General features: G+C 52.3%; 1 protein-coding gene across 1 annotated transcript in view; it reads right to left on the minus strand.

Moving 5' to 3' along the window:
* Positions 1-1,632: 1,632 nt before the first annotated feature.
* The window catches only part of Cfap65 (cilia and flagella associated protein 65), a 32,787-nt gene continuing 13,744 nt past the window's right edge, over positions 1,633-20,675 (minus strand). The window contains exons 12-32 of the mRNA XM_078018481.1: positions 19,296-19,541; positions 18,592-18,816; positions 17,610-17,768; positions 17,257-17,407; positions 16,692-16,820; positions 15,478-15,691; positions 15,044-15,172; positions 11,304-11,480; positions 10,970-11,036; positions 10,683-10,793; positions 8,286-8,477; positions 8,025-8,183; positions 6,754-6,897; positions 6,381-6,494; positions 6,107-6,214; positions 4,836-4,880; positions 4,407-4,609; positions 3,888-4,103; positions 2,811-3,392; positions 1,926-2,063; positions 1,633-1,811 (exon numbers count right to left, since the gene is read on the minus strand). Of these exons, the coding sequence (XP_077874607.1) occupies positions 1,691-1,811; positions 1,926-2,063; positions 2,811-3,392; positions 3,888-4,103; positions 4,407-4,609; positions 4,836-4,880; positions 6,107-6,214; positions 6,381-6,494; positions 6,754-6,897; positions 8,025-8,183; positions 8,286-8,477; positions 10,683-10,793; positions 10,970-11,036; positions 11,304-11,480; positions 15,044-15,172; positions 15,478-15,691; positions 16,692-16,820; positions 17,257-17,407; positions 17,610-17,768; positions 18,592-18,816; positions 19,296-19,541 (3,630 nt within the window). The 3' untranslated portion in view covers positions 1,633-1,690. The remainder of the gene's footprint in view (positions 1,812-1,925; positions 2,064-2,810; positions 3,393-3,887; positions 4,104-4,406; positions 4,610-4,835; positions 4,881-6,106; positions 6,215-6,380; positions 6,495-6,753; positions 6,898-8,024; positions 8,184-8,285; positions 8,478-10,682; positions 10,794-10,969; positions 11,037-11,303; positions 11,481-15,043; positions 15,173-15,477; positions 15,692-16,691; positions 16,821-17,256; positions 17,408-17,609; positions 17,769-18,591; positions 18,817-19,295; positions 19,542-20,675) is intronic.

Raw genomic sequence — 20,675 nt, forward strand, 5'->3', positions numbered from 1 at the left:
AAAGTATGGCTAGAAGTCCAGGAACCAGGATATGGAGGCAGGGAAGGCCATCACCCTGTGGGAGGCCAGACCAACACTCTCATTGTGCAAATGGGAAAATCGAGAGGCTGGGAAATGACTTGCTCAAGAGGGACTAGAATCTGAGTTTCTACCTCCAGAAGGGCATCTGTCCCAAACCACAGCCCCCTCCGCCACCCTGTTGGAGCGTGCTCAGCCCGCATTACCCGGAATCGAGCCGGGCAGCCCAGAATCTGCGGGCAAGGCGGGAGGGGCCGGATGGGAGCCGGATCTCCCCGGGGAGCGGCGCACCCTCTGCGACCCATATGGTGGCGGCGGCGACAGGCAGGTGCCTGCGTGGCGATCCGGCTGGGCCCCGGGGTTGGTGCTGAGTGGCCGCCCCTGCCTCACGCGAGCCGAACGAACAAAACGCTCAGGTCCGGTTTGTGCGAGGGGCTCGTCGCGGGGCGGGAGCGGAGGGCCCGGGGCCTGGAGGTGGCCCTCGGTGTTCTCCTGGTCCTGGTCTTCCGCGAGCGCAGTGCAGCTCAACACTCCGCTAGCCACCTCCCTCACCTGCGCACAACTGTGGCTGACACGTCGGCGGCCGCGGCAGCCACCACAGGTGCACACCTGGCCCCTCCCTTCCTGGCCACCCTCCGCCCGGCCTTCCTGGCCCCTCTGCCCTGCGCGGTCCTGCTTGGCTTCGTCCCCAGCCCACGCCCCGAAGCTTGTGCCAGGACCCGGGCTCAGCGCACTCTTATACCGCAGGTCCAGTCCCCGCCCCTACACACACACACACACACGCACGCACGCACACTCACACCTGTCCGGGCGCCCGTTTGCTCGGGGCAAATATTGACTCATGGAGGAGGAGCGCCCCCCTCCTCTCCCCAGCTCGGGCTCTGAGACCGGAGCTCCTCCGAGGCCTTGGCGGCGGGGGTGAAAGGGAGGGTGCCGGGGACCTGGGCGCCTCTGGAACAACACCAGATGTCACTTTTCCACCCACCTGCCTCTGGGCTGGGAGGAGCCGAGGAGCAGAGGACAGAGGCTGCCGGGCGGGGGTTAGAGGAAAGGGAGGAGGACGTTCTAGAAAAAGTGGAACATCTTTTGGTCTAGGGGTCAATTCATAGTGGGAATCGCTTAGTTGGGACTGTGGCCCGCTGCCTGATGGTGACTTTGACCGGTGCCCCAGAACCTAGTTCTTAGCCCTTTGCGGCGTGCCTCAGTTTCCCTTACAATCTGAGTTCCAGGAGACCGGCAAATGTTAAAAGGCTGGCCGGGGGTGCAGAGCCTCAGAGCAGACGAGTGGGGGCAATGAGAAAGAGGTGGTCGCCCCGCCTCATGGCCACCTGTTTCGCTGCCCAGGCCTGGCGCTGAGTTTCTGTCCATCAGGCTACACCCGGGCAAAGGCCATCTACGCCCTGCCCCGGAGCGCCCTCCGCTGGCCAGACTGGGTCCAGCGCCCAGCAGCTAGAGAGCTGTCATCCAACTGAGGTGTGGAGCAAGGAAGGACATTCTTCTAGCCCCTAAGTGCCCAGCGGTCGCTGCGGTTCCATCCTGGCCGCTCCCACCTTCCACCCCTCTCAGAGTGCACGCGCGTTTCCCCCTCGTCGGGGAAATAAAATCCAGGTAGAGTGAGAAAAAGGGCTGGATGCTTTACTGGCAGGGCGGTGGAGAGGGAGCTTGGCGGGACCTAGGTCGGCATGTCAGAGAGGCTGGGCACGGTAGCCAGCAAAGAGTCGGGAGGAGGTGGCGCCACCGGGACGGTTACCTCCTCTTGCTGCGTGGGCAGCAGAGGGTCTAGGGTCGGCATCCTGGAAGACAGAAAGCCCCAGATAGGGGTAAAGGCGGGGCTTCCGACCGCGCCCGCCCGCCCCTGCAGCCGCTCAAGCCTCTCCAGCGAGGTCAGTGCGGTCGCTGGCCCCCACCTGGGCACGCTGAGCGGCGGCAGAGCGATGATGCGCGGCCGCGAGGTGAGCACCACCTCCCCGCGGCTCGCCTCCACCAGAATGTTCTGGATCATGTTCTCTAGCAGCGCCTCCTGCAGGTTGGCGAAAGCGGGTAGCCTGTGAGGGGGAGGGGGTGACAGCTTTTGAGAGGCTGGTTGTGCTGGTTGTCCGCTCACTACCTCCTCGGTGCAGCACAGTGTGAAAGGGGCTCTATGCAGATTCCCTGTCGCTCACCCCGCAACACTTTGGGGCATCCTGATCCAGTTTCACAGATGCTCAATATATAGCCAAATGAGACCAACTTAGTGGCACAGGCCTATAATCCCAGCTACTCAGGCTGATGTAGGAGGATTGTTCTGGGATGTAACTCAGAGGTAAAACACTTGCCTAGCATGGGTTCAACCTCCAGTAACTGGGATTGGGTGGGGCGCTACTTATAGAAGTGGTGGGATTGAAATCTAGGCAGTTACGAGTGGGTGCAGAAGGGATGAGTGGGACCTATGGTTATCCCCCAAAAAGACAATGCATCCCCAGAGCTGGCCCAGGGGAAGCTGGTGCCAGAAGAAAGTGGTTTCTTCCGGCTCTAGACATTCATTGAAGAGTCTCTAAAGACTGTTACCACTTTCTTGTAGTGCTGGCTAAATGCTAACCATCTGCTTGCACAGAAGAAAATAAATAAAGCTGCAGTTTTGCTGTTATACAAATATTCCTAACCCAGGCCTTAAGCTACCAACATGATGTCGCAGAACAATGAGTTTGGAAGAGATGTGCACACAAGCAGGGGCCAGCCTCAGCACCACTGTATCCTATGAACCTTCTACAGGCAGCCTCCCTCCTGACCCTCACCTGGGCCTGGCTGCTCACCTTCCAATGGCCTCTTTATTTTCATGCTCTTGCTCCTCCTTCACCAGGGTCTTCAGGTCCGGCCGCCATTGCCACTGCAGGGAGGTTTGGAACTCTGGCTGAACTGTGGGCTCAATCTCCTTCCAGGTCTCAGATGTTTCCTTTCCCTCTATCTCCTCTTCCTCTATCTCCTCTTTGCCCAACTCCTCCTCTTCTGTCTCCTCTTCTTCCTCTTCCTCCTCCAACTCCTCCTCTTCCTCTTTGCTCTTCTCCTCCTCTTCTCCCCCTTCCTTCTTCCCCAACCCCTGTTTGTCCTCCTCCCCCAACCCAGGTTTGTCCTCCTCCCCCAACCCCCGTTTGTCCTCTTCCCCCAGCCCCCGTTTGTCCTCCTCCCCCAGCCCCTGTCTGTCCTTCTCCTGCTCTTTGCTTTTCTCCTCTTCACAGGTGCTGGAGGGTGGAGACAGGTTTGGCACTAAGTACAGATTGCTCTTCTGGACCATGAACCTGGCTGACTGCTCATTCCAGAACTGGCAGAAGTAAGGCACCTTCTCCACCAGGATTTGGTCCACAGCTTTGTGGAAGTTCTTGTCTTCCAGCATGCCCCTGGGAGGCAGGGAGGAGGAGATGGGCTTCAATGAGGGGCCTTGCAGCCCCCTGGAGGTTCCTGACTTTGGGGCTCCCCAAGAGGCAGCTCTTGCCTTCTGTTTTCACAAGCAGATGCTAGGAAGCAGAGGAGAGCCCTTAGTCAGTTGCCCCTTTCTTCCTTCTTTGGTGGAAGGCATGTTGGGGCCCATGGATTCTTAGAGGGGAACAGGATAGGATGGAGGCAGAGCCAACAGGTCAGAATGACACAGATAAGGGGTAAGGAGCCCTGGGGAGACAATTAATTGTCTCCAGACCTCGTCCAATAGCCATGGAACAGTGCAGAACTCAGATCAAGCCTCAAGGATCCCTCAGCCAGTTCCATTAGCGCTGTACTATCCTGGTAGTCCAGCAGAAGGATCTTGCATGAAAGTTCTGTTCCTCAAGAAAGGAAGTGCTGGAATTCAGGGCCAACTAACCTGGAGAAACAGGAGAATAAATATGCTGGGCCAGTACCTGATGATGTTGGTAAGGCAGTCAACCAGGAGCTGCTTCTTCTGCTTGTAGACAAGTGTCCCCTTGTTAGGGAATTCTTCTTCAGAAGCCTCTGACTCTTCCCTGGGAGTCTTCCTCTCTGGCAGCTCCCTGGGGCAGGCCATAACAATCTGAGTGGCCTGGGCAAGCCACCATGCTGGGATGGGGTGGATAAGCCATGGTGGTAGCTGCCCATAGCTGTGAGGACATTGATATGTTGGAGCTATAATACAAATGTAGTGCTCCTGCCAAGCCCAACCTTTGGGGCGGGGCAGGGCCTAGAGCTCTGAGTTGGCAAAGGATGGAACAAGGAAGGGCGGGAGGCATAGGTGGGTTCCCCAGGGCTCTGGTTGCTTTGTCCCCTCATCATAAGGGCCCAAGCACTCGGGGTACATCTTGAATCCTGCTGCCCCTGTACTTGCTCCAGCTCCTGCCAAAGCTTGGGTGTGGGGAGCCCCTGTTCAGGAGTAGGAGAGGGGACCTTCCTTCCCAAGATGTCACCTGTGCAAGAAGTGGCAGGAGAACTCTGAGAAGAAGTTGTCCAAGAAGTAGTCAGTGGGATGGGCTCGGGCACTGAGGCTCAGGCACAGCATGCCTGTCGCGGGAGGCTGGGGGCATGGCCAGGATGTCTCCTCCTTTGTGATCTTCAGGTTCCAACTGGCAGGCCAGTTGAGAGACTGCTTGTTCTTGATGGGGGGAAGTGTCTTTGGGGAGGGGGAGGCATGAGTGACAGGGGTTTGGAGACCACACTCCCATCACCAATGGGTTCATTGTCCTAGCCCCTCAACCAGACCTTTTGGTCCACATGGGAGTATGGCCCTTTCACCCTTCCCTTCTAGGAGCCTGGACCATGGGGTTGAAGTCTCTCTGGAAACAAACAAGGATCCTCCCAATTTACCACAAGAAGATGGGCCTGGGCTCATGCCTCACCTTGTACCTCCTCATGGGCTCACAGGCAGTACAATATGCTCTCTTCTGTGGAAGGAGAGACTCTTGCTTAACCCTTGCTTAAGATGCAAGAGGCTTAGCCTGTGTTCTCCCTTCTTCCTCTCTCTGGCACATGGAAGACCTGAAACCAGTTTCTGGCCCTGCTGTCTTCTTGGTCCTGCCCACTTCCCAGTCACACCCTCTTCTGGAACCTTCCCTAGGAAAGTACTGCCTGTAGACATGGGAAATCTGGTTACCCAAGTGAAGGAAAGAGAAGGAAATGCTACCAAAAGTGGGCAGGATGCTCCAAAGGGGCTTGTTCTTGTGCCTTGGAGCTCTGGGGTTCTGTGAGACAGGAAAGTAATGTCCCTTATGAAGACTTTGTCTGAAAATCCCTCTCCCAGTGCCCTGGGAGGGATCTGTATTCACAGATGGGCTGGCATTTTAGAGGGAGCAGAAACTTTCTAGGAGCTCAGTGTGGTAAACAGAGAGGTGACTGAGGAGCAGGAACACTAACACAGGCAGACTGTGAGACTGGGAGGCACTGTCTTGTATTTACTATAAGTTTCCCCCCAGAAATACTAAAACCTGTGTTTAGGGAAGGCTCACTGGGTGCCAGGTTCCGTTGTAGGCACTCTACACATATTAACTCATTTAATCCTTATGATAAGGCTACAAAGCAGATATTTCACTCACATTAAAAATATTTTAAACTTTTATTTTGTATACATAAAGGCAAGAAATGTGACAATCCTCTATTACCCAGTCACTCAGCTTTAACAATCAGCAACCCAGGGCCAGTCTTGTCTCATCTGTCCCTACTTCTGGATTATCTTGAAGCAAATCCCAGATTCATATCACCCTCATATTACAGTAAAGGGAACTGAGAGGTTAAGTCACTTAGTCAAGGTCACAGAACTAGAAGCGGTAAAAACCAGGAATCAAACTTGTACCACATGCTTCTAGAGCTTGCACCTGAAGCCAGTAGTGGACACATGTGGACCAGGACTATGGCTCAAAGAAGGTGAGATCTGTGTTGTCTCCCCTGTCTCCCTAGTACCCAGCATACAGCTGGCATTCTTGAAGCAGGAAATGGTCAGTCAGCCTTTGCCCCCACCCAGTTGCTAAGAGAAGAGTCCAATGAATAAAATCTAACCTCTTAGGGCAGCCTGGCCAATTTTGCATGGAAGACCACCTCAGCCCACCACCTCTATCCCCTCTGATGAGGCCAGTTAGAAGATGTGGGTTTGGGAGACCCACTCAGCACTCCTCACCTTTACTTTCCTGTCTGTGATGGTAAATTCTGCCTCCTGTCGCACCTTCTCATCTGTCCACTCCTGGAGCTCCTTGTGGTACTGCTTCATGAGCTCCTGCCGGTACACCTGGGCCCAGCACAAGGTGAGAGAAGGCCTAGCTCTGGAGGGTCTCAGCTAGGGCTCACCTGGGGCCTGTGCTGCAGCCCCCCTACCCTCCTGCCTTTCTTTGGAGGTCTGAGGATCTCAGAGCCTCCCTCTACCCCACCTTCATCTCCCTGGGGCTGGTTCCCACCTTGCATATCAGGTCCACACTGTAAAAGCTAGCATGCACTGAGGTCTTCAGGGTCACCACAAATGGAGCTGTCTCTTCAGGAGCCAGTTCCCCTATCATGGGTCTCACAGATATCTGTTGGTTTGGGGAAGGAGTCTTTAGAGTTCTACAAGGATGGGATTGGATGGGACGACATGGGACAGGAAGGGATGAAATGGGAAGAGACAGGTTGAGATGAGACAGGTTGTGACATGATTGGATAGGATGAGACAGGATGGGTCAAGGTGGGATATAATGGGATGGGATGGAATGGGATGGAGTGAGATGGGATGGGTCAGGAGAAGTCTGAAGCCCTGCTAGAGGTTCTGGGTCTGTGGGGAAAGAAGATTCTCACCTCCCCAAAATCTAGAGGCCTTGGCTGCCAGGAAAAGACAATTGTCTCATTCTTGGAGATGTTGTTGAGGAAGAGTAGGCGGCTACACTTGCTCTGAACAGGGATGTTTCCCAGGGATATATGAGACTGGGATAGGAAGACAGCCTGTTGGTGGAGATAGCATAACAGTAGCTTTTGGAGGTGAAGAGATAATAACAATATAATCACTATCAGTCTGACATATTCAACAGGTCAGGTATTGCACTAAGTCAGGTATACCCATGCATCTGACCTTCATAATGGCCTATGACATAGGTGCTGCTATCGTTCATTCCCATTTGACAGATGTACTTCTAAGGTTCAGAGAGCATAAATAACTTCTCTAAATGCCTCTCACATTCAGACCTAGAATAAACCCACCCAGGTTCATAGTAAAGCCCAGGATTTCAGCCATTAAAGTAAGCTTGGAATCAGAATTAGCTTAGAGAAGACAGAATTAATGCCAACACTATTGGAGACTTTGATGGGTAGTTGTAAATGAACAGATGACCAGATATTAGCATATTCCCTGGGCACAGAATAGGAGCTGTGTTTTAGGGATGTCTGCAAAGACTGAAGCCACACAGAAATGGCAATTTCTTCCCATACAGGCCCTGAGTGCTCAGAATAGGCACTTTTTCTGGTTCTTTCTGTGTTCCAGGGCTTCCACAGTGCTTATCCTGGAGTAGGATTACAATGAGGGTCTGAATAGAAGGGTGGACAGGTAGAGATAGTGATTGTCTAGATGGGACCATGGATGAATGGGGAATGGATAGATGGATATATAGACTAACAAGGAGTATGTGGGTTGATAGATGAATGAATGCATGTATGGGTAGGTAGATGTTGGGTGGATGGATGAACAGGTCACACTTGCCAAAAATGAGAAGCATATGAACTAAAGGTAGTAACAGTGACCCTTGATAGCTTTCAGCAAAATCCATCTAGGTCCAGGGGAGGGACTATTTTGTATGAAGATAATAATTGGAATAGGAGGGCTTCTTTCTAAACCCTGAAGAAAGGACAGGAGCTTGAGTAAAAATGCCTGTGGGCACTAGGTGGCAGGGTAAGCCTCCCATGGAGCTGCTCTTGCCTCTAAACCTGGAGGAAGGCTGGTTCCAGGCCTCACCTCTCCATCAGTCCCTCCTCAACTCCATCTCATTTCCTTCCCACCTCCTCACCCCTCTGAACTGGCCACTGGGCTCCAAGGCTCTCTAGGTTCTCAAGGCTTTCCCAGGTGCCTTTCCCCCTACCTGTCCAGGAACCATCATCCTACAGTGTATGGAGTTGTTGTCCCATGACGAGATGCTGTGGAATGGCGCTGTGTCACCCATGACGCAGGGGTCATAGCCTACTCCCTGGAAGCGGATAAGGGCTGAATTCCATCCCAGGATGTGTATGGGCACGTCCACCTGAGAAGTCAGGAGGGTGGGATAGGGGACTGGTTATACAATGGCCTGATAAGGAAGCCACAGCTCCAACCCCCACCCTATATCATCTAGGCTGCTGCTCACTGTATAAGTCTTGGCCTCAATGGGTGAGAAGATCCACAAGACACGAGCAGTGGTACCTGGCTGGATCTCACCTTTGGGGTTGATGCAGCAGAAGATGGGGTGATCAAAACTTTTTTCCTGAACCTGTGACAGGACGCTGGTCTGGACCTCATATGTCACAGGCACTGAGCCACCATTGTACAGCTCATAAATCTGTAGGGGACAGGAATAGAGACCTCCACACCAGCTCAGGACTGCAGACCAGAGATCCCAGGACTCTCTGCGTACTGGGGGAAGACAAGCTGAGCTCCACCATATCATCTGAAGAGTCCCTGAACTCCCCTAACAGCCTCTGATTTGAGCATCTAGAAAGGATGTTAACTGTATAGTCAGCCTGTGACCTCTGAGGATAATCTCTAATCCCATTTGTAAAGGTGCAGCTTATTTTATTTGTCCTCAGTTTACCTTGCAAAGTTATAAGGGGACTCTAGGGAGTGTGCCTAGTGTTGGGACTTGGGAAAATGTCCACGTATGCACCATCCAGACCCTTCTTTGTTTTATAGGCTCTCATTCCAATCCCCCATGAGACTGTCACTTTCTACATCTGCCATTAGAGGGAGTAACTGCTTAAAGCAGTTAAGGGAGTAGAAGGAAGGTCTACTACAAAGAATGTCCTGAAGAAACCAGAGACCGTCTATCCAATTCTACTTTTTAGAGATGAGAAAACTGAAGACCGGGAGAACGAAGGGTTGGCCTGCATTTGGTCCTGGAACCTTCTCTTTCTCAGCATTTTCTCCTGCATATGCTCACTTTAGTTATTCAGCCTGGCCCACCCTATTAATCTCCAGACCAACCAGTGAACATTTGTGCCAGCACCCTCCTAATTCATATGCTGAAACATAATCCCCAATACAGCCATCTTAAAGAGGGAGGCCTTTCGGAGGTGATTAGGTTGTAGGGTGGGGCCTTCATGAATGGAATTTGTGCCCTTTGTAAAAAAGGCCCAAGGGAATGTGTTTCATTCTTCCATCATGGAGGACACAGTGAGAAGATGCTACCTATGAACCAGGAGAACAAGTCCTCACTAGACACAGAATCTTCCCAGGCCTTCATCTTGGACTTCCCAGCCTTTAGAACTATAAGAAATAAATACCTGTCTTTATAAGCCAACTCAGTCTCTGGTAGCTTGTTATCACAGCCAGAATGGACTAGGAAAACTAGTAACTGACTTCTACTGAAAAGCCCTCTAGGGGTCTCACATGAACTTCACACTTGGCCAAAACAAAACTCTTCACTCTAAAATTGATTCCTTTCCCCAGTTTGTTTCCTTTCTGAAAATGGCACCACATGTCCCTTGTAATTCAAGCCAGCTTCTCTGTCACTGTCCTGAATGAGGCTGTTGGGAGGTCAGAGGGGCAGAAGGTGGTGAAGGGAGGTGAAAGGAGTTGGGTATTGGGACTCCCTTCAGGCCCAGGAAGCCCATTCCTCAGTCTCTAGGCTGAATGTCTGGCAACACCTGGTGTTTGGGGGGGTGGCTTCTAAATGCTTAGAGACTTCATAGATGCTAAATATTCCAGAAAATCTTATGTTCACCTCTTGGGGACTTCCAATATACATTTTCAGAGCACAGGTACCTGATTCTCTCCAATTAATGAAGGAAAGTTTACAACAAGGATAGGCATTCCTATCCTTTATATCTCCTTGCTGCAGTAATTTCCAAACTCTGGCTGACACCTATTAGTGAGCAGTTCTATAGTGGGTCTTATCCAGCATTTTTAAAATGGAACATGGCCAGGCATGGTAGTGCCTGTCTATAATCCCAGCAACTCAAGAGGCTGAGGCAGGAGGATCATACAATGAGGCCAGCCTTAGCAACTTAGCAAGACCCTCAGCAACTTGGCAAGACTGTGTCTTAAAATTTAAAAGAGGCGGGTGGCTGGGGATGTAGCTCAGTGGTAAAGCACTCTTGAATCCAATCCCCAGTATAAATAAATATTTTAAAAATAAACAAAAAAGGAACAGAATAAATGCTCTTTTCAAGTGGTAGCCTACGTGTATATTTATGATACTTCTGTTTTGGTTGTATGTATATGTAAATACTGGGGTATAAGCATATATGATATAAAACATGTTAGTGTAGTTCATGGTCAGGGAAGTTTGAACAATCTTATGCCAGAGGGAAAACCACTCACTTTTGTATGAGAACTGAGTCTGATGAAAAGGCTTAGTCTCAGGCCCCAGGAGACAAGCTTCTCACTTTGAATCTCCCCAGTTGCCCAATTTGGGGTTTCAACCTGCCAACCCTACCTCTTAGGTGCTTCTAGAGGACAGCATCTTTGTCAGTCATCAAGGTTGTCACAGATATGCAGAGATCAATGCTTAGAACTCTTGGTGATCAAGATGACATAGACCACTGACCTGCCGTGGGGGCAGCGTGTTGCCAATGGGGACAGGGATGAACTGGTGGCTAGTGGAGGTGAAGAGCACGTACTTCTGCTCCAGCTTCACTGTTATGCCTATGAAATTTAACTGGAAATAAAAAAGCCCAGAGATAGCATCCTTCCCTGGGAGGAAGTGGCACACCCAGCAGAAAGATCTGGATCCTGATTCCCAGTGGATACTATTCCCAGTTCCTCTCTTGGTTGTCCAGAGAGCTCCTCCCTCAGCCTGAGACCCAGGGCAGGGCCAGGGTGTTGGGGTCTTACCAAGATCTCCCTGCCATGTGACACCTTGAAGAGCACTGGCAGGCGATCAGTGCCAACAAACAGGTGACTGGAAGAGAGGGGACAAGTCTGGGAGTGAGTTCTTTGAACCCTCGTAAAAGTGGAAGAACAAATGGACATGGTATACCAGTGGATTTGAGCCAGCTAGCTCCTGGGACGACCCATACTTGAATTGGAACAGGGCAAGAAGGACATTAGGCCTCCCCCGCAGGTAGGAAGGTGGCCTCACAGGGGAATGGCCCTGGAGTCCCACAGTGAACCGCCAAGGAAAGAGGTCTCTAGGACCAAAGGTGCGAGGTGGGGGAAGGAGGAGCACCTGTACTTTAACTCCACCATCTGCTCCTCCCCAGGACTCAGGCTCCCAGTCTTGGGGCTGATGGAGAAGATGCAGTTGTCCTCTGCACGCATTTGGTGGAGCTCAGTGCTGTCAAAATCTACTTGCTCTGCCCATAGCTCCAAGTCAATCTGCTGGTCACTTGGAAAGAGGAAGGCCCTGGAGGAGGAAGAGGGATTTGAAGTAAAGGTAGTGAAGCTGTGCCAGGATGGGTGAATCAGAAGAAAGGAGTTCTGAGCCTCTGCCACACCTTCTGCATTTCTTCCCCCCATTTGGCAGGTTGTCCCATGCACGGCTGAGCTAATGTGGCTGTTGTGCATTCTTATTCCATAGTAGTCCCCTATGGAATAGGGGCCATAGTGAGTAAAGGAGAAGTGAAGATTGGGGCTCCCATTGTGGGTAACAGGAGTTGAGTGGGTCACTTGTACTGATGGGCCACTCAGCATAGGCCACTAACTCTTCTTTGATAAAACTCTTAGGAAGGGGCCATTTGAGGCTCCCAAGAATGCTGGCAGCACCCCCCAGGGGTCCCTGACAGGAAAAGTATAGAGGCCAGCTTAGGCATAGCGTGGAATAATGTTCTGGAAGTGCTTTGCATTGAAGAAAAATAGACTGTGCGCTCTCGCTGACAATAGTATCAATAAAGGGGTCCTGAAGTCACAATCGGTTAGGAGAACGCTTCACTCTCAAAGATGGCACGGAACTGGCTCCAGCAGCAAACTAGGACAGCAATGTGAACAAGAAACATCCAGAAAAAAAGAGAGATTCCCTAGAGTTTCAGGGGTGAGGGAAACAAAGAAGACAGATAGGACACACCCCAAAAGCCTCAACAAGGAAATGCAAGCCAAAACTCTCACAAGGAATCTGTTTCAATTTTTTTTTTTTTTTACTTTGGCAATGTGAACAATAGTTATGTTGTAACAATGCTGGTAAGTTTAGAACAAAGAGACACCCTTACCCTTAGGTAAGGAGAAAGGAAACTGTTATAGTCTTTTCAAAGGAATTTGAAAAAAAAAACGTGTTTGCTTCTTGACCTAGAAATCCCATGTTGGGTCCTCCATTTGGGTTCAGCATCTTCTCTGCACACACTGCCCTCATCCAGACTCCCTCCTAGGTCCTCTACTGGTCCTCCAGTGGGTGTCCTCTCCCAAGTCTGGAGGATTGCTATGGCTCCCACCTGTTCTGCAAGCTGCTAACCTATCTTCCCTGGTAATCAGGGTGACTCTCTGCCTCACCCATAGCTTTCATCACTTTGGTCCCTCATGAAGAAGTCCAAACTCTCCAAAGAAAGGTTCCCTCCCTGCATGTCCTAGCCCCTGCCTACTCCTCCAACCTCACCTGAGGCCTTTCCCCCCTTCCTCCTGCTGCTCCAGCCCCATTGTTGTACACCAGGACCTCTGGTGGGAAGGGTCTTCGTGGCCTTTCTGCCTCTTGATCCTAGGTTGTAGGTCTAGCTAGGCTGTAGCTTCATCTAGGAAGTTTTGCTGATATCCCTACCTACCTCCCGGAAACAAGCAAACAAACATGAGCAATTGACCCCCATTTGGGTGCTGCACGCTTATCCTCAAAGCATACATTAGGCAACCAGGAGGCTGAGCTGCCCCAGGCCCCTTATGCTCTAAGGAAGGCAGGCTGGAGCCAGGAGCCTCCACCCAGGAAGTAAGGTTTAGCCAATCAATAAAAACGAACCAACAAACAAAAAACATCAACCAGTATATCTGACAACTCTAAGTGATCGCCTTTTTTTTTTTTTTTTTTTTGGTATGGGGAACTAATCCCAAAGGCATTTAACCACTGAGACACATCATCCTCAGTCCTTTTTTTTTGTTTTGTTTTATTTTGAGACAAGGTCTCTCTTAGTGCTTATGACTTCACTAAGTTGCTTAGGCTGGCTTTGAACTTGCAGTCCTCCTGCCTTGGGCTTGCGAGCCACTGGGATTACAGGCAAGCACTGCAGTGCTGGTAGGCTGCCTTTTAATTGCAGACCCTATGCATCCTGAGGCCAAGCAGAGCAGAGGTGTCAGGGGAAGGCTTGAGGGGAGGAGGCAGCTACACGGCTCTCCTCCCACTTAGAGTTCTCCCTCCATCCTGTCTGCTGCTACCTCTAGTCCAAGTCCATACTCCCTCTATATAACTGGTCCTGGCAGAAATAAAACCCTCTGTCTGTTCTTTATGAACTAAGCAGAGACAGACTAGAATTTGTTTTAAAAAGGAAAAGAAAAACAGAAAGAAAAAAAAAAAGCTTGTAAGAAATTGAAACAACACAAAAGCACAGAAGAGTCAGGCCCCTTGGAACCCTGCAAGAAGCACAGACTCCTTCCTATACCTCAAATGCTCTCCTCCAGTGAGGGGTCCAGTTCAGCAGGCACTCTGCCTGTTTCTAGCACCTGGACTCTGTCCACTGAGAGTGTGAGCTAGGCTGCTCCTACACAAACACACAGTGTCTGTGGTCCACCAAATACCCTGCTCCACTCCAGGACACAAGCCAACACCCTGAACCCCGTAAGGCCTGGCTCCTGGCCCACCAGAGCCCAGTGATTGGCAGATCTGGAGCTCAAGGCAGGCCCTGGCTTTCCCCACCTCAGCCAGCCGCAGGGCCAAGCTTCCCCGGTTAGTTTTTCAAGGCCAGAAGCCCTGGGCTGCTGACAGTCCCATCCTTCCCTGACAAGAGCCACTTCATAAGCCAGCTTCTCCATCTCACTCCACCGCGGAGGCTGGGGAGGGGACAGTCAGTGCAAGGGGCAGCTGCTGCACACCCGACAATGGGCCTCCACTCCCCGGCATCCCCCTTACCCCAAGACTCCTGCTTAGGCCACCGGTTTTGCATCACAAATTCTCCACCTGCAGTTTACTCTCTAGTACTTGTCCAGCCTGGGGAGGGGCGGAGCTCTCTCTCCCAAGCCTGACTCAGATGGGAACCCTTCTTTTTCACCTCTTGATAGCTAAGTAAAGTTGGAAGTCATCAAAAGGACACAAGTTCTGGGCCCAAATGGGAGGAAAGTGGAGCATAGGAAAGGCTGAGCTTGCTGGGCCCGGGTCTCCAGGCCTGGCCTCCTGGGACCTTTGAGTGCAGCCTGCTCTGTAGCCAGCTTCTACCCTGCCAGCAGACCCCACAAATTTTCTAAGCCATGCCCTTTGGGGGAAGGTCTATCTGTGGCACCAAACCCCTGTTTCTCTGAGACTCTTGACTTGAACCCAGTCAGGCCCAGCCCTGCTGCACTGGGAGCTGTTTGGAGGGTCCTAGCACCTGGATACCTTTGGTATGCAGAAGCTACGCAAAGCCTTCTTGCTCTGGAGTTGGACACATCTGGATTTCAACCTGGCTCTGCCCACTAGTGAGTGGTCTTAGCTGAGTCCTTAACCTTGGCCTATGGAGGAGTTAGAAGAGAACTTTCTCACAGGGCTGCTGTGAGCACTGGTGGATTGAAGCCTGGCATGCAGCAGGTGCTGAATAAAAGCTTCTCATCATTTGGTTACTAAAGATGGCTGTGCCCAGTCTCCATCAGGGCAATTCCACCCTGCCCTGAGCCTATCAACACGTCTCAGCCAATGACAGGTCCCAACTGCTATTGGGTGACCCGAGTCCCACCTGGGCCTGCACACCCTGTCCATGGGGAGGCTCCTTCCTCAGGTTTCCCACTGGCAAGAGAAGGTGACTCTTCCACACCCTTCTGCCCCCCCCCCCGCACCCCCATAAGCCACCTCCTCCAGGCCAGCCATACCAGTCCAAGGGTACCATCCCAATGTTCTTCAGGTCCAGGAGTACCACAGAGGGTGGGGCCTTGAGCGGTGCTACCCCAAAATTGAAATCAAGTTTCAAAGGGGTGAAGACAGGGGGGGTCTGGTTCGTGCTGTGTGAAGCAGAGAAACAAGCTCAGAACTGGGGATGGGACAGGGAGGGCTCCCAGGGGTGGCTGGCTTGGGCACTCCCATCTCCCCAGGTGGGAAATGGAGAATGTGGAACTCAAGATGAGTTAGCTCTTCAGACCTGAGACAATCCTTGCTTCTCCAGGTCCCTCCAGGGAGGAGTGAGAATTTGGAGGTCACTTCTCCCAAAAGATGAAAAGCAGCTTCTCAGATAGGTGCTGGGATGTGGGCAGGTAGCTCCGCGAACATTCCCAGTAGTCCCTGTCCCCCTTTCCCTGGCCCAGCTTACCTGTGCCGGGTGGGCACTCGGTAGGTGAGCTCCCCCGGTGTGGGGTCACGTGCCAAGTAATTGTTGAGCATGTCCAGGGAGAAGAGGCGCCACAGGTGCTTCCGGGTGATGCCCTCGGCACTGCCCATGGAGTAGGCATCAAGAACGGAGAGCAAGGGATACACAGCCACCAGAGAGACTTGACACAACTCTTTCTTCTCGCCAACCTTGTTATCTGGGAGCATGGGTGTGGAAGAGAGGGGCGGGGCATGCAGGTAAGTGATGCAGGATGGGGTGGGGGAGAGAGCAGGCCACAGGCTCTGGGGCATTTACAACACAGCCAATTCTTGTGCTTTACACACTTAGATTTTTTGCTTTTAATGTGCACTGTTATTTGTTTTCAAATTAATTTCCCTAATAGCTTTATTGAGACATAATTTATATACTGTGAAATCTATCCTCTTAACACACAATTCAGTAATTTTTGTATATTCAGAGTTGTACAATCATCACTACTACTGAATTTTAGAAAACTTCTATCACCCTGCAAAGAAACTCAGTACTGGGCTGGGAGTAGCTCCGTGGCAGAGCATGGTACCAATTGGCTCTTGCTCCCCATCTACGCTCTACCCCAGCAACCACCCATCTGCCTTCTGTCTGTATATTTTTGTCTATTCTAGATGTCACACATAAATGGAATGATTCCATGTGCCTTTCTGTGCCTGACTTCCCTAAGCGTCATGTTTTCCAGGTCCATCTGTGTGGTGGCATGTGTCCCTACTTTTGTGGGCCATTATCACCCCCATTTTATAGATGAGAAAACGGAGGCACATGGAGGTGCAACAATTTGCCAAGACTTTGCAGTTATTAAGTGTTGGAGCTAGGATCCCAGGTCACTGAGTCCATGTTCTGGTGCCTGCTCACCTTCCAGGCTAGTAACAGATCCATTTCATGGAGGAGAAAGCTGAGGCTAAGGGAGGCTGTGGATTGGTTTAAAATCCCATAAGAAATCAGCACATCTAACTTTGCAAGTTGAGTCTTCCACAGCTCAAGTGCACACACGTGCAAACACATACTGTCAGATGCAGCATACACACCGATACCAAAGGCATGCTGCAGCTTGGCCCAAGCTGCTGTCTCGATTCTCAGCAGCCCCCACAGGCCTGCTGCACACAGCTCTCTCCCCTCCCCTCTGTCCTTCCCAGCCCTGACTCTCCATGCCAGGCACCAGGTACCTCTGTGGGATAGGAGAGAGTAGCTGATAGTCCAGGAGTACTGGGACCGGCGCTGCGGGCAGGCTGTCAGGCAGATGTTGTCTTTGGAGTGGGGCGGCATGCTCCCCTCTGAACGGTCTAGCTGCAGAGCTGCTTGGGGATGATGCAGGTGGGTCAGTGGGAAGAGGCACCTGGTCTTTCCTATTCCTTTTGAGATACCCTCGCTGGTCCAGGAGAGCACTGGCTAAAGGAGCCCCAAATCAGAAAACAGGGAGGCCCTCCTCCCAGGATGGGTCAGAGGCACCGCACTTTGTATTACTGGCACCTGCTAGGTACTTTTCTTCACCTAGCAGTCCTGTGAGGTGGGTACCACCAGTAGCCCCATTTTATAGATGAGAATGTTGGGGCTCAGAGAGGATAATCATCTGCACAAAGCCACACAGCCTTAAAGTGGAAGCACCATGTTTCAAGCTCTGTTCTGCCTGACCAAGACCATCACGCAGTTAGCAGTACCCTCCATCTTAAACAGTACCCTCCCTGACACACACACCTCCCCGACCCCTGACCCCAGCCCAGGTCTGAGTACCAGGGGAGTTGTGGTCATCGCCCACAGGACTACGCTGCTCCAGGTACAGGCGGTAATAGAGGGTGCAATTGCCATCGTTCAGAAGCACCAGGTTCCTGGACTCCCTGCTAGTCACCAGCACGTTTCCGAAGTCCAGCTCCTTTGCCTCTGCCTGAGGCACAGTCAGCCAGCTGCTGGGGGACTCCCTTGGGTCCCCAGTCCCATAATCCTACTCCTATCCCTGGAGCATCCCCCAAGGAAGGCCAGGTCCAGGGTGGTGGGTGGGGAAGCCGGGGGAATCCTGTCCCTGCCCTCTGGGAATCTGTCCCACTTGTGCCCTGAAACCCCTCACTTTGCTGGGGACTCCCACTCACAGAGAGGCTGCTGGTGATGCCCATGCCCACCAGGCGGATCATGTAGTGTGTGATGGCTGGGGGCTTGGTGTTCAGGGGCAGGCCAGCTTCCCAGACGCACATCCCCACTCGGAACAGGTACTTGGTCTCCTCCAAAGGGCTGAAGATCCACGTCAGTGTCTGAAGTCACAGAGATGATCCCTGCCTGGTCCCCAGGGTCCCCCTTCCTCAGACTCCTGGCCAGTAGAGGTCCCACTGTGGGGTGTCAGGCTCTGGCCATGCCCTTGAGTGTCTGCTCCATATGGTACATTATGTCTCCCCGCACCCTGCGTTCCATGGCAGGTGAGTGGTATCACTTTCAAGACTCATTTTGGGCTGAGAAACTAGAGCCTCAGAAAAACAAGGTAACTGGCCAAGGGTGAGACAGCGGGTGAGGGTGGGAGCTGGGATGGTTCTGGCCAACTCCAAAGTTCATGTGATCGCCCCTACCCTCTGCTTACTGTCTCTGGGCTCTGACAGATAGATACCATGTGTTGGTTTTTTCCCCCAAATCTAGCCTCCCCAGTTACCCTATGAGGCTCTAGACTAGAGACAAAGTCTGCTGCTTTGGGTCCCAGACTGTGCCCACTTTGTTCTATAGCAAGGAATCATCACCCCTACTGAAAGCTGCCCATTTGGCCCCAAATCCAGCTGCTCCACACCACCCTTCCGGCAATCTCATAGCTTTGGGACCATGGACGATGGAGCAGGGACTACCCCGGTTCCAGACTTAGTTCTGCACTTTCTAACCTTGATCTCAGTAAACAGCTCTTTCCCACTAAGTCTCGATTCTCTGTGAAGTGGGGGACATGAAGGTGGTACTCATAATACCCACTCACAAGTTGGGAGAGGGGACTGTGGACTGATGGGTGCAGCATAGCCTGTGAGAGCCAGGGGCAAGAAACGCTGAAGGTGAAGGTGACGGTCACTCTCCCCCACCCTCAGCAATGGTCAGGGTACTCACAAGGCTCTCATTGGGCTGGATGAGGCCTCTGGCAGGCTGGACGGCCAGCGTCTTCTGGTGCTGCTGGGAGACCCTCCACTCGAACTCTAGGGGCAGACGCGAGGGGTTGCGGAAGGTGAAGGAACTGGTGGAGGAGCAGCCCACCCAGGTGGGCTTGAAGAAGATGCTTCTGTAGGTGTCCAGCTTCAGCTGCAGTGGCTCCTCCCGGCTCTGCATGCTCACCTCCTTGAAAGAGGGTGGTGCCTGAACTTACCTCAGGGTCCTGGCCTTCCCAAGTGTCCAAGAGGCCATGGATGGTCAGCTTTCCCCTCTTGGAGGGTGGAGCAAAGGTCCTCTGCCAACCTGAGTCTGGCAGTTTCTACAGAATGTAAACTAAAAAACCCCTGGGGACCCAGAGAGGATGTTCAGGCCAGTTCACAGGGTCAGACATGGGTCCACCAGCCAGACCCTATCCCTGGGCTGCCCCCAAACACCCTCCACCACCCACAGGTGTGAATCTTGGATATCTGTACCCTTTGTCTTGGTCCTATATTCTATGAAGTGGATGGGCAGGGCCCTGAGGGGTGCCTAGCTCACAAATGGAACCATCTCCCTGAGATACTACCTTCCTGGATAGTTCAGGGGAGCCTTGCAAGCCAACCCCAGAGAGTGGTTTTGAAAAAAGAAGTCACAGATTAGGGTCCACTTCTATTCTTGCCTCTTACCTTGAGATATTGGGGGTAAAAATTGAACTGTAGGTAGAAAATGTGCTGCTTCCAGGAGGTGCCCTTAGGGTAGGTGCTGATGAGAAAGATCTGGTGGGCCCCAGGGGCTACCAGGCCTGAGGCAGGCCGCAGGGTGATGTCTGAGCTGCTTTGGGGGGCCAAGCTGAAGATCAGCAGCATGGAGCCTTTGTTGACCAGGAGCAGGCTGCGGTAGGAGGGCTCACCAGAGGACACTGCAGGAAATAGCTGGGAGTGGGAGAGAGGAGGAAAGCAGGAGCCTTGTCAGATCCCCACCTTTGGGATGCACACTCAGGGGCATGCATGTGGGTGTGGGTGGGCCATTTCCAAGGAGATCAAAGATGCCCGCACACAGCTCAACCAACAACCTAAAAGTAGGGAATTGAGGGAGGCCACAGTCTAGCACCAAAGAATACTCTTGTCTTCCCTCTTGCTGAGACCTTTAGAAACACAGGTCGGGTAATCATAGGTCCTAGAAAAGCTTAGGCCTCCAAGGTCTGTCCTTCCAGTGAGAAGAAAAGTTGTTTAGAGCGCCCTCAAATCACCCTTTGGAAAGATGCTTTCGGAAATCCTGGTCTAGAAGCTCAGGAGCAAATGATTCTCATGCAGGTGACTGAAGGAATCCAGCCCCAACTGCCCAACCCCCAAACTCTTCTTGAGCCTCTGAGGTGGGGCGTGCACTGGGCTACAGCTGATCAGGCTACAAACACAAACTCTCAATCCTGGACCCAAGTCCCATCCAGATGTGGGGACTATGGGAAAGGCCACAGACCACTTGAGGACATGCCAAGGGAAGGCTGCTGAGGGCATCAGCAGGAGAACCCTTTGAGTCAGGGAGGGCTTTGGGCAGGGGTGGTACAGGTTTGGGACTGGGGAAAGGAGTGGAGCTGGTGGGAGGATCAGGCTCAGAGCGGTACTTTTCCAGGGCAAGAAGACTATTGAGAAAAGCTGATGATGGGAGCCGGGAGGAGACATCAGAGGCCACACTAGAATTAGCAGCTGGTGGCTTGGCAGCAGGCCCTGCACTTTTCAGCTCTTCGACACTCTGCTTCATAGGCCTGAAGGGCCTCAAGGGCCTTGTGAGAGACCTGGGAATTCTGATCCCCCAAGGAGTATCCCCCAAGGACAAGGCTAATGGTCCTTGTTTCCCTAGGGCCTAGCCCAGGACCTAGGCTGGGCAGGCGCTCAGTCAACAGGGCACTGGCAACAAAGGAGCTGAGGAGGTTTAAACCTGAGGCAGAGGACCAGGTGACTATTTCAGAGGGAGAAGGGAGGACTGGTGGCCAACTCCCAGAATGTCCCTGTCCTAGTGCCATGGTCTAGGAGCAAGTCCTTAAATGGCCCAGATCCCCAGGACAGCTG

This window comes from Ictidomys tridecemlineatus, chromosome 7 (genome assembly GCF_052094955.1).
Source record: "Ictidomys tridecemlineatus isolate mIctTri1 chromosome 7, mIctTri1.hap1, whole genome shotgun sequence".
Classification (NCBI taxonomy): domain Eukaryota; kingdom Metazoa; phylum Chordata; class Mammalia; order Rodentia; family Sciuridae; genus Ictidomys; species Ictidomys tridecemlineatus.